Here is a 13471-nt window from a genome sequence, read left to right on the forward strand (position 1 = left end):
GGATGATTGTTACCAGTTATTTTGTCATTTTTATCTGAAGTTTGCAATTGGGTTGAAAGGCTCTCTGTTGTTCGCTTTGTTTTCTTGCAACATTGATTGCCCCATTTCAAAACTATATGGTAAAAATACATAATAAGTGATCTCTTTGTTTTACGTTTTCGCTGTTTATATTATTTTTCGCTTATCGAATCTAAAATTGTTGAAATATCGTCAAATTTAATGACAAATTTTTATTTTCTCTCGAAGTAGTAAGTAAAATGGAAACGAGAAAATTAACAAGGACGGACTTATTACGATTTATCCATATAGTCTTCTTTAGTGGAAAATCGTCACTAAAGAAAGTACTTGTTTTTTAAAATGAAGAATATTTCACGAATATTCTAAGTAATAATTTTTAAAAGTTAAAATTTGTATGCATACGTAAGAAGATACTACGCAAAGGAAGAGAAAGTTTTTCTTATTTCTAATAGGATTAAAATATAAATCGTTACGACACAAATTATTTGTTTAAACTATTCTCACTTTCTATACTCTCAATCATTTTACTTTTACTTTTCGCTCGTTGCAATTAACTAAATACACCAACATTCATTCGATTATTACATTCGATCATATTCAATTTAATTATCTTTAATAACGTTTAATTAAATATGTAATTAAATCGATTATTAATAATATAATATTATATACAATATCATACAAAAATTTTGGTTATTCGAAATAATTTCAGTTGTAAATAAATTATTAGTCGATAATTAATTGTAATATATTATTCTCTCTTATTTTCAATTATTTCTCCTCTTTGCACCATCAGTCAACAATTAATAGAAGAAGATTTTATTTCTATCATTATTTAATTGCTTATTATTATTTAATTGATTTGATTTCAATTTGTTTTTTTTTTTGTCTACTCGTTCATTTTTTAACTAAACTTTTAAATTTGATCGTATTCGAAAAAGAAAAATTTGAGTCAAACGTTAAGTCAAATTCTTGGAACGTATATTATTAATATTCATATCGTTGTCAACAATTTTCATCATTCGCCAACATTTTCAATCGTTGTCCTTCTGAAATATTGTAATGAAATAGAAGTTTATAAATTCGTACAATGCGCGTTTAATTAACTTTACGACAACGAGACGTGACGTAAAACATGATCTATTTTCACCAATGCAAATTATTCGTATAATATTTTCGCGTTACGCTTAGCTTCCAGCTAATTTATTTCCACTATAACCGCTTTTCCACTATAACGACTAAATTTTAAACGCTAATTACGAGGTAACAAAGCAACGAAAAATGGGAAACAAAGAGACACAAAGAAATACTTGAAAATATTTCGTTTAATTTGTCTAAAAAGTTTTATCTTATTTCTATTTTTTTCATCGATATAATTTTTTAAATGCCTAACTGTAAGTATTTATGTCTTTTCATGATATTTTTAATTTTTAACAGCCACGTTAAAGGGAACGTGATTCACCGCTATTATTAAATATCAAAACGTTATTACAAGAGGAACGAGAAGAGGATCAAATGTTTTAAATGTATATTATTCTATACTGTGTTTGTATTATTATACGAATATGCGTTAATTACATTTCAGAGGAATAATACCCAATCGAATCGAATGAAGTTGTAGGGGAATTTACCAGCAAAATTGATCGTTTTCGTTATAAATCCTGCAAATATAAGAACGAGTAAGAGCAGGAATAGGATAACTACGAATTTTACGATCCGTTTTTTTTTTCCTTTCAGAAACATTTTCGCTTTGAAAAAGGATTAGAGAGAGATGCTCGTGGATAGACACGAGTACGCGTTCCTCGAGTTATGCTCGCGTTCGTGCGAAAAAGTCGAGGATCCCCTCTCGTTCTACTTTTCCTACGTGAAATTAAAAAATAATGTCCATCCCTTCTTTCCTGAAACGTCCTAATCATCTCGTTTTATAACAATTTCTTGAGATATCCGATAGATTTCTATGACTTTTGAACCGTGAATGTGTGAAAATATTGAAATTAACTCGAAGAGTACAACTAATGCTTTAAACATTTCGAATCTATATTTAGAAACTTAGAAAAATCTGTGGATTCCAGCGATTTGGATCTTTATATATAGATCTTTTGGGATTCGAGATTATTCAAAGACGAAAGAATATAATAACATTTGTTTAGAAATACAAATTTTTGTTCAAAGGAACTTTATTAACTTTTCTAAATTTTATTTTAGAGTTTGATATCAAATTACGAATAATCATGAAACAGTGGTTTTACATACTTTCGTTTTCAACTAAACGTTTTAATTAAATCACGAATGGGAGATATTCAATCGTGGGAACGAAATTTCATCACGATTCGTATTAAACGAACGTGTAAACACGTGCAACTTGCATAATCTCTCTAATCAGTTGACAAAATTAATTGCGGTAAAGTTACGCACGATGCGTAATTTTCATATAGAGAAATAAAGTTACGAGGGATCACGTTGTCAAATGGAAGAGAAAGGTGACGTATATATCGGGCAACGTTAATTAAATCATTCGCGAATTCGGTTTCTAAAATTATATTCCACGCTATTTGTCACAACTATTTGTCGATCACGAAATTATTTCTGCATTTTCGATAACTTTTTATTATTATTATTATTAATGCATACGAAATCGTCGTTCTTCGAAAGTTAAAAAATTAACAGAGAAATATCGCGATAAAAATATCGGCGAAAAGGTGAATTAAATATCGTGGAATCATCGAACGAATGAAATACGAAATACACATATATGTAAATATTTTTAAATAAATACGTGTAGAGAGTATTCAGGCTCTTCTTTTTTTAAAAGCGCTCTTTCATATTCCACGAATATGAAAAGAAGATATAAACATGGAACAAACATAAGGATGTGAAAAGAAGTTATTAAAAAGTTGTACGAAACGGGTAACGGACCTAATTAAAATTTAACCATCTCTACAAAATTAATCGAATCCTTCCCTCTTTCCCTCGACATTTTCGACAAAATAACTCTCTTGAAAAACGGACACGAATATGTCGAAGCGAGCACGAGTTCCTCGAATCTAACAATCTAACGAAACGATAGATAAGATTCACTCATTCCCGCAACCACTCGTTAATAAAAATCATGCACCAGACGTTGTACCAGGAGTACGAGGCCGGAAAGAGAATTCTAATTCTATCGGGGATTCAGGAAAATGGACGAAAAATAGAAAAGAAGGGGGAGAAGAAAAAGCGATAGAATTGTAGTGCGTACCTCGACGTGTCAGACCAGATCGTACCTTAGGGACGGCCGACGGAAATCGAGCGCCTCGAGATCGGACGGCTCTCGTCTGCAGAGCGAGCAGAACGCGCACTGCAGAGTATTCTTGAAAGCTTCTCGGAAGTCGCGGTTGAAGTACGCGTAGATCAACGGGTTCAGCGCCGAATTCGTGTACCCGATCCAGAAAAGCAGGGCGATCACAACGTCGGGGCACGGACAGGATTCCCCGCACAACGTTGTGATAACGTACCTGTGAACACAGATTTCACAGCGTCAATGGATCTCTCGCGACCATCGTCGAATTCACGTGAATTGACGAGAAATATCGCGCATAGCGAAAAATCGTTGAAATTTGACGGAAACGAGAAGGATACGTATTTGAGAATTTTCTCACCGAATGTTCTCGTTTCGAGCGGGAATCGGGGCGAAACATTGTTTCGCATAAACCAGTTATCTCCATCGACACGCATAATTAATCGTACGCTATCGTAACGAGACCAATTGAATCCATTAACCGAACACGATCCATGTGCGTCACTGTCACTCAGTTTTCACGTTATAATTAAACTAACGATTAATCTAAAAATATCTTGGGCCTGAATTAAATCAACGACGATACGTGGTGTGTCTGTCTATCTATCTATCTATCTATCCGTCGAGGACAGTTTAAAACTTGTTTTTCCGGAGAAAAACGAAGAGAGGAGGGGCGAGAAGCGATGAGCAAAAATAAAAAAAAAGGGAAAAAAAAGAAAAAGAGGGGTGGAGAGAAATACAAGCGTAAAATATCTCGTTGGCGGGAGCCTGAATCGTCGGAGGACGCACCACAAGAAGAAGGGTAACCAGCATAGTATGAAGGTGCCCATGATGATGCCCAACGTCCTGGCAGCCTTGTGCTCTCTCTTCATCTTCATGATATTCTTGTCCTTGGTGGGCGTGTGCAGGTGATTGGTACTGATCTCGTTCAACGTCAACGTCTTGGACGAGCCCGCGCTGTTCAACTCCCCGTTCAAATTGTTCAAATCCTTGCTCGGCCTGTGGCTCAACAGCATCACGTTCCCCATCCTGCTGTGCATCTGCTTCTCCTGCCTGTTCGCCTCTTTAAACACGGCGAAATACGTGAGCGTCATGATGGTGCACGGTATCCAGAACGAGACGCTCGACGAGAATATCACGTAAATCTTGTTCACCTTAAACTCGCATATCTCGGGATGATTCTGCCTTCGCATACTGTTCTCGGCCGTGGTGTACCATCCCATGAAAATGGGCACGAACGAGATGAACGCGGGCAATATCCAACAGGCGAGCAGCATGTAGGCGGCCAGCCTCCTGGTCATGATAATGGGATATTTGAGCGGTTTCACGATCGCCCAGTAACGGTCCACCGAGATGCACATGAGATGGAGGATGGAGCTGGTGCTGAAGTACACGTCCAGGGAATTCCACACGTCGCACATGAAATAGCCGAACAGCCATTTGCCGGTCAATTGCACGCTCGCGTTGAACGTCATGGCGAACATGGCGACCAACATGTCGGCCAACGCTAAAGAGACCACGAAATAATTGGTGATGATCCGCAGCTTCCTGTGCCGCATCACCGACACCATCACCAACAGATTGCCGAACACCGCGGTCACTATGATGGAGCCCAACACGCAACCTTTCACGATCGTCACAGGCACCGACAACTTCTCCTCGCTCGAGTAGCTCGCGTTCGTTCCCAGCTGGCCGTCCTCGGTCGAGATGCCGTTCAACAGGGTCGTCACGTCCACCGAGGACACCACCTCGCTCGATTCGCTGCTCGTCACGATCGTCGTCATGCTCGTCGCGTCCTTTCCCCTTCCTCCTCCTCCTCCTCCTCCTCCTCTGCTCCTTAGGTCACGGACGTGGCAACGAGCCGACGTACCGGCCTGGCCTTCATCTTCCCGACGGGAAAAGGGCGTTGCCACTTCCTCCAACGATTGCCACCGTTTCCTCTCTTCGCGCCCGAATCGATGGATCGCGCTCGAGTCAGCCTCGTCGCCTCCTTCTTCCGATCTTTCCGCCACCGGTTATCTGGAAAATAGAGAGAGAGGGAGAGAGAGATTCGAAACTGTTAACGATCACTTTGATAAATCTATCGATCTACGTGGAGCGAAAGTGATACGAGTTATTCCACGTGGTCGAGAAAGAAAGAAACAATGATTTTTACGTGATCTTTTATATCTCTAATCCGATCTCTTTATTTGTGTTTTATAGAGAAGGCGATAGATAGTTTGTTTATTCGTTTGTTAATTTATTTTTTTCTTTTTTGTAGTTTATTCAGAGATGGAACGATTTATTTTTTTTTTTTTTTCAAGTTCAAACGTGGAATCGAATGAAACGATTTTACGGCATTTCAACGCGATATCGAACTTCTTCTCGTCTCGATTGAGGTTTTCGACACGAGAGGGATGTCAAACGTACTAGACGACCCACTTTATTCGATTTGTTTGTACTACTTGTTTAATCCATTCAATCCATTATAATCATTCAGACTTTCGTTCAATTTATTCAGTCTGTGCACGGTAGCGATATCGTGTCATTAGATTTATTTTCTTTTTTTCAGAAAATGACGACAACGTTCGATCGAAAATTGCAAGATATTACGAATTTTTGTACGGAACGCGATATCGCGAATTGAAATTTAAACTTGAATATTTTTGAGAATATTTTTCAAAATATTTTTACATTATTTTTAACTGGAGAAATGTTAAATTGACAATTTTAATGTTTCGTGGAATACGAGCTGGTGGCAAAAGTGGTTGAATTTTCAGATTGTTAATATAATAATATTAACGATCGTTATTAAACAACGTGTAATATTATCTAGAATATATTGAATATATCATAATATATTCTAATTTAACGCGACAGTTAACCTTTATCAAAGAACGTGAATGAATGGACAAGCGTTCTAAATTTCAAACTTACCTATTGATAATGGGGAAACAATGAAATGTTATTGAAATAGGATAAATCGGGCATGAATCGTCTATTCTTGTTGAAATCCTAAATCATTTTAAATTAATAACAATGGAAATCGATGCTTGAAAATCGTGCATGTGAAATTTTTATAGAAAAACGCTATAAGAACGCTAAACTAATATTCGAGAAGTCGATTTTCGATACTTTCCAAATTTCTCAAAATTCCATCTTCAAAGAGGCTTAAACAAAAAAAAAAAATAGAAAAGAAAATACGCGATCGATGAAGAGAAAATCAAGTACGATTTCCCGGATTTTTCCCTCGCAACCCACGCAGAGAAGACCCTTTTGTAAAACGACTGTGGCGCTAGCTCCCCCGATTGTCACCACTCGAAACGAGGACGCGGCGGAAAGAATGAGCGACCTTGAATGGAACCCTCTTTTTCTGCCGTCGTCGTCTGTCGTCTCCGGGCTTCGTTGACCGTGTCGCGACAGGGCCGTGTCAAGTGCACTCCCGTTCCGCCCGTGTAATTTATGATCCGCTATTTTTGCGCCACATTTGGGTCAATTATGCCAACGGCGGCCCGCCGATGAAAAACATCCCCATCCTACTTTTATCACTCGAAAAACCCTCGAGCGAGTGCTTTTATTCCTCCGCGGCGACAAAACAGTATCGGAGATTCCCGATCGATTCGGCATCGATTATACGCCTTTCACCTTGGACATTTTCCTCTTCTCGCAGGGTCACGTGCCCGTCCGCGAGTTTCACGACAGTTTTGATGGGGTCGACGTGACGAGTCGCTCGACGCGGAGCGGAGAATAATGATCCTGGAACAATGCTTCACGATGCTTTATAAAGATTCTGCTGCGCGTATTTATATTACTTGAATATCGATATTCCGGTTATTATTTCGAGACGATGGAATATTATTCTAGTCCAAAGATATTGGCATTTTCGAGTATCGAAACTTCGTCACAGATTGGACTTTTGATCCGTTCCAGAAATCGTTCAGAGTTTTCACTCGTAGATCGAAAGACACTTGTTGCGAGAGACACTTTTTAAATTATTTCTCGAAAAGGAGAAGAGGAGATAGGCTCTTAAATAAAATTACGAAATGAAGTCGATGAAATGAACGAGTTTATCGAATTTTTAAAAATTTCATTTCACAAATAATAATATTTCGAATAATATTTTCGAATCGTATTTGGATAGAAGTAAAGTTTCGCTTTGGAATATTATTATTATTATTATTATTATTATTATTACTTGGATTATCTTGTTAAAATATCTTGACTTGATTAGATACTTACGATTAGGTAATGGTATTTATTTTAAATCTCGAATGTCTTTATTTACCCTTTTTATTCCTCATGGTATATATCACGGTTACTTTTAATTTTAATCGTTATATCGTTGTATTAATTTATTAATAAGATAACACCACGTTAATAGAAATAAGATGACGTAAGATTCGATAAATAACATCGACTCATGGTTTTATATTACGCACGAGGGTTATTTATAATCGAGAATATCATCTTATATACATTGTTCGTATTGTTATAAACAAACATATATTAGGAGAATTGGCTATCATCCAGTTAAGCTTTTATTTGGCTTGTTACTCGAGTAACACACAAGTTGATATATATTATTTCAACTAGATCCATTAATCCTATCGTTGTTTACAACTTGATACTTGAAAATCGATTAAACATTGATCAAGGCGTCGTATCTAATGCGTTGAATTTTTATCGATATCGATTATTGGTTCTTGGGGACAATCTTGGAAAACAAATCTGAAAAAATATCGAAAATCGGAGAAGCTCTTAAGGATAGACATTTAAAAAGTAAATAAAATGTATGTATTAGTTGGATTGATAAGAAAGAAATAAATGGACATTAAGACATGCGTATTAACACGAACGATAAAATGTAAATATTTAAATGGAACTGTGACAAATATTATAAGATACGGATACAACAAGAACACTCTCCTCTCCGTATATTATCCGTTTCTGAAACAAGATTTTTGCCCTCGACGTAATCTACGAAAGCGGAGAAACAGAGTGTCGCGGGAGGGCCATTCATCTTGCGTTCAAGACACGCCGTCAAGCCGCCATATTTCCAACAAGTTTCTCTGTTCCGGCGGTCCAAGAAATAACGCTGACAGCCATTTCTAATACGGTGACCGTAATACGCGTCACCTGAGGCGACATCGGAGAACACGACCTTGACGAGATATTGGAACGAAGCTCAAGGGTGCTGTCTTTCTTCGTGCGCGGTACTCGAGGACGATCGTAACCCTCGTTCACAATGATTAAAAGAACGTCGAGCTAAGATTAGACCGCTATAGACCACTGCTACGTTCGGATCTGGGTTAGGGCTGCCATTTCTGCAGCTTCGTAGCTTCGATCGTGAATTCTCTCTGACTAGTAATATAAAAAAGAAATATACAATATATAATAATAAAATTTTCACGATTCTTCGTGAAAGCAAGAAGAATCTACAATTTTTTGATAAATATTCTTCGTTCATTTTAGATATCTAGTTTCGGTCAAATTAATTGCATAATTTTTGAAGGATTAATTTTTTTGAATGGAATCGATCGATTACAAATTTTAATCAATTGATGTACTGGTTGATAAATTAAATTTCCCAATTTCGAAATTTATAAATCGATACATGTGCACGATAACAAGTAAAAAGAAAAAAACACAATTAACGATAAAATTGTTTCTACAAATTCAGTCGCAACTTCGTTAAAATCAATTCTGTTGATTAAAAGGAAGCTGCGTTCAAAGTTCGATAAATAAGCAGAGGAATTCTTCGTATACACCCGAATGATTCAACACCATTCTCGTAGATCAAATCGATATCGAATGGAGGCGAATCGACTCGAAAACGTTTCGGCGTGATATTTCTTCAATTGGTTACGTTGTTGGTCTCGATTTGGACGGGTCGATAAACCGTTAAAACGTATGATCAATCGAGAGAGAAAGAGAGAAAAAGGGGATCGCTATATATGGAGGAAGAAAAATTTGATAATGTCACCCCACGATCGATACCAATTTATCTTCCGGTTGAAACGCGATTCATTGCCGCAATTGCACGATGCAACGTCCGCAACACGTGATCCGTTTCCTCCATTTCGCATGGCGTGGAACTCGATTTTCTCAAAACCTATCCAATTGTGTGGCCGCGCCTCGCGAAATCGGATTCGTGTCTGGCATTCTTGTTCACCGTGATTCAAATTATCCCCTCTCTCGATGCACTCGTTCGACTCGCGATTAAAGATGTATTGAATTTTTCCGGTTCAATTGTACGATTTTTCCATGTACAATTATCTACATTCGTCGTGTTCGTGGGATTTTGTTGTAAATTTAAATTCGTGAAATTTATCCATCCAATTTTTCAAATTGAACTCTCATTTCCATTCAAATTTCAATTAAATTTAAATTCGTTTCAAATTTTATACTCGATCGATGCGAACATCTTTTTACACGGAATACTTCTTATAAAATCAACAAGGTTTACGATGTAATCTTGTTTGACAAAGTGCACGCGTCGACGCGATAAATTCCTCGTGTCTAGCTATCAATGTTACCATATTTATCCAACTTTCACTATTTTGTGTCGCACTATTCCTCCATAAAATATTATCTCTTTTCAGCTACGCTGACCTGTGCAACATTCGTTTTGCCTTTTTCGTTTTCCGACTCTCCCATCTTTTGTCCACGATGTTTTTAAAATTTGAAAAAGTTGACGGTTCCCCAGGCGTTTTGGAATTTCAGGCGAATAGAGTACATATTTTGGACGACTTTATTAGATCTAAACCTATAAACTCGCGCAAATGGAGCGAAACGATTTGAAACGAAAATTCGCGTGTAAATTCCGGGAGAAATGCTTTTTTCAAAAAATCGATTTAGGCTTCTTAAAAGTATTTGTTAATAAATATTACCAAAAATAGGACAATAATTGTAGTAATTTTTATTAAAAAATAAAAAATCTAAAGAATATCGTGTATATTTTTCAGGATCTTTCAATTCAACCAATTTGTATACGAAATCACGAAATATAAAGAATAGACGAGCCTCCATGAGAAATATTTAAATCTTTTCTCAAAAAATTATTGCATCGTAAAAGTTATAATGTATAATTAAAATATTGCGGTATAAAATGATGAAAGTTTAACGACTGTTATTTATTTTATTTATTCGCGACAAAGATTTGTGGTCGCAAGTTTTAGATGCCTAACGAGAAATCTACTAACCACAATCGTAGTCGTCTCCCGAGATTTGAGAAAGTTTTAGATAACAAGTTGCATGTTGCTCGTTAGCAACATTATGTTGTTCCAATTTTAAACTTTTGCAATGATAATAATAAATAATCTTACCGATTATTTCTAATTTTTCAAAAGATTTTTCGCGTCCCCTAATTTTCGAGATACGTAAAGAATAATATTTTTTTGATTATTAGAGAAGCAGAACTTGCAGTTTGGGATTATTTTAACACGTTTCAACATATATATTTTTATCATTCAATTTTTCCTTTTACATCTCTAACGTTTAGTTGCAAAGTTGAAACAGAATTGGAAAAGAGAATTTTCGTCAGGAATTAAAGGATTTCCGTTTTTCCTCGCTCATCCCCTAGAAAATGATACTTTGAACGATCGAATAAACGTCTTTAGAAATAGTAAATTTTCATTTTATCAAATACGAATCTCATTTCTTCCGTGTTTAACGTGTCGTTTCCGTTCACTCGTCAAACTTTTCTAAAAATCTTCCCGAACAATCTTATCACCTTTCGTAATGATGGCGGCAAACTTTCATCGCGTCAAAATTTATCCACCCTGATTATGGAAAAGTGTTATTTGAATTTTAAATACATTCGAGATATACACGGAGACCAGAATTCACGTACCGCCTTTATCAAAGTTTATGTCGCGCGTTGGAACTCGATTTAGATATAAATAATGCGAGTGTTCGCGTATATAGAACGGAATACCGAGTTTAAATTTTGAACTCGTTACGTAGTTTACCACGCGTGCTACGTTAAAAATATAAACACCGATTTTATCGATTCTGCATAGTTGCGAGGCACACGTTTCAACAATACGAGATGATGTGAGAAAATGGGGAACGAGCCTTCCATTAAAGTCGATATAAACACTCGACACTCGAAATAGATGCACAGTCAGAAAGACGAAAAGTTGCGTGTAACGTAGCATCCTTTCATATAAACTTAATAATTACACGAGTACACATTTGAAAAATTATAAAATTTATTTATTCATATCTACGAATGTGCACGAGTGTTTTATTAAGGAATAACAAAAGTACGAAAGAGAGAGTAGGAATGAATGAAAGAAGGTCTTTGTATCTCTTTCTCTCTTCGTGTTGCGACATTATTTTTCGTTCGAAAAGTGGTTTAAAAATATGTACGAATCTTTTTTAAACAGAAAGCTATTCGCAAAGATATATCTTACAGCTTTCTTTTAAAGTTAAACGATCCACAAGACGCGTAGTTTTCGTTGGGAGAGTAAAGTGCGATCGATTAATCGAATTGAAATAAATTTCGCAAAATTGGTATTTTGACAATCACGATAAGAAAATAAGAGTAAATAAATGAAAGAAAAAGTAATTTTCGTATAATTATAAGCATAATTGAAAATGTGAATACATTAATGTGCAAAAATTAAATTTCATCGTCGGGTAATATAGTATAAAATACGCTTATCCAATAATTTATATAACAACTTATTAATTTTCCTATCGTTGGAGCACAAAACTCGATATTTTTTAAGCTTGAATGGAGAAAAATCTGGCGCGCTTGTATAATATTTATACGTTGTTGCAAACTCTGATAATTCTGAACAAAATTTAAAACTTTGGCTAATAACAGAAGCAATAATAACGAGAAAGAAAAAAGAGAAATTCCTTGATAAAATTATATTTGTACACGCAATTCGAAATAATGGAAAAAGTGAATTTTTGTAATTGACGTTGTTGACTTGAAAATATACTGATTTTACAATAGGAAATTCAGGATCGATTTAAAATATTTGTAATTTCAATTCGAACGATGGTGTTGGAAAGATACTCGTTGATATAAATTAAATGCACATTGTCCGGAAGTTTCAATTACACGAGAACCGCATCGAACAAGCTATTCATTAATGAATTGCCAACGCGCAAAACAAATTGATCACGTGGATTAACGCAATTTAACCTAACAATAATCGGTAACGATTTCAGTTAATAATCGCGTGAATATAGATTGGATGCGATTCTAATCGTGTTCCGAATCCCGAATTTCATCTGTAATTTTTCTTTCTTTTCGCTAAATTAATGAACAATCCTTTTTAAACGGATATCCGATACGCTGTTACGCTCCGTATTCTAAATTGGCTTGAAAACTATTCCCATTTACCGTGAAACTTTCTCCATCCAACTCGTTAAATTCGTCATCTTATTTTCCCTATATTATCCCTTTTATGGACAACTATATTTTTTCGAATGCAACTTTTTAGTAACTTTTATTCTCGGGCTTTTTTCTCTTTTTTTTATTGCTTTGCTACTTTGAAAAGAAGCGGAAAAAAATTCTGGACGTTTAAAACTTTTTTTTTATACAATAAAAATAAAAACTCGTTTCGGGGAAATTCGATAATGGAACTTGGTCTTTGGCGATTATTTATAGAAAGCGTTGATATATTTATAGAAAATCTTTAAAGAATCGATTTTACAGGATAAAAACGCGTGAAAATTGATGTATAAAAACCGATATAGATACCAAAAATATAAATAATTTCAATACCAATTAAATATATATAATATGCTTGTAACAAGTGTCACTTTTTTCCAAAAGCTTCTCGTAGCTTTTGTTTTTTTCAATTTTCAGCGTTTTCATAAAATTTTCTCTGTCGCTGAAATAAAATATAACGGAATAAAATACTGTATTGAAAAATATTTGCATTCAATGCGAGAAAATCAATGGACGACAAAAATTGCATCGAAACAACTTTAAATGTTCGAAAGATAACTAATATTCAACGTTTAGTGGAAAATGAATAAATGTCACGATAGATGTCATTTTTTTAAATATTTATTTCTCGTTTCATCGATCAAAAAAAAAAAAAGTATTATATGTTAAATGTTGATATGCTTGAAAAACTTTAAACCTTGTTTTCTTTCTTTAAATGAAATCGTATAATTTTTAATGCATTAAATAATGGATTATTTCTTATAAAGAAGTACAAACCTATTTAT

The 13471-nt window shown here is 35.4% G+C and overlaps 1 protein-coding gene across 12 annotated transcripts in view; it reads right to left on the minus strand.

The window, feature by feature from the left end:
* The window catches only part of LOC412896 (octopamine receptor beta-2R), a 178039-nt gene that overhangs the window by 15544 nt on the left and 149024 nt on the right, over positions 1–13471 (minus strand). For 8 of the 12 annotated variants that reach the window (XM_006558072.3, XM_016913140.2, XM_006558068.3 and 5 more), the window contains 2 exons: positions 4085–5314; positions 3282–3512 (listed from right to left, as the gene is read on the minus strand). In XM_006558072.3, the coding sequence (XP_006558135.1) occupies positions 3282–3512; positions 4085–5079 (1226 nt within the window). In that variant the 5' untranslated portion in view covers positions 5080–5314. Of the gene's footprint in view, positions 1–13; positions 113–3256; positions 3513–4084; positions 5315–13471 lie in introns of those variants that run through there. The other 4 variants (XM_003249170.4, XM_006558073.3, XM_003249169.4 and 1 more) reach the window with 4 other exon arrangements.

The sequence above is a fragment of the Apis mellifera genome, linkage group LG7 (assembly GCF_003254395.2).
Source record: "Apis mellifera strain DH4 linkage group LG7, Amel_HAv3.1, whole genome shotgun sequence".
NCBI lineage: Eukaryota > Metazoa > Arthropoda > Insecta > Hymenoptera > Apidae > Apis > Apis mellifera.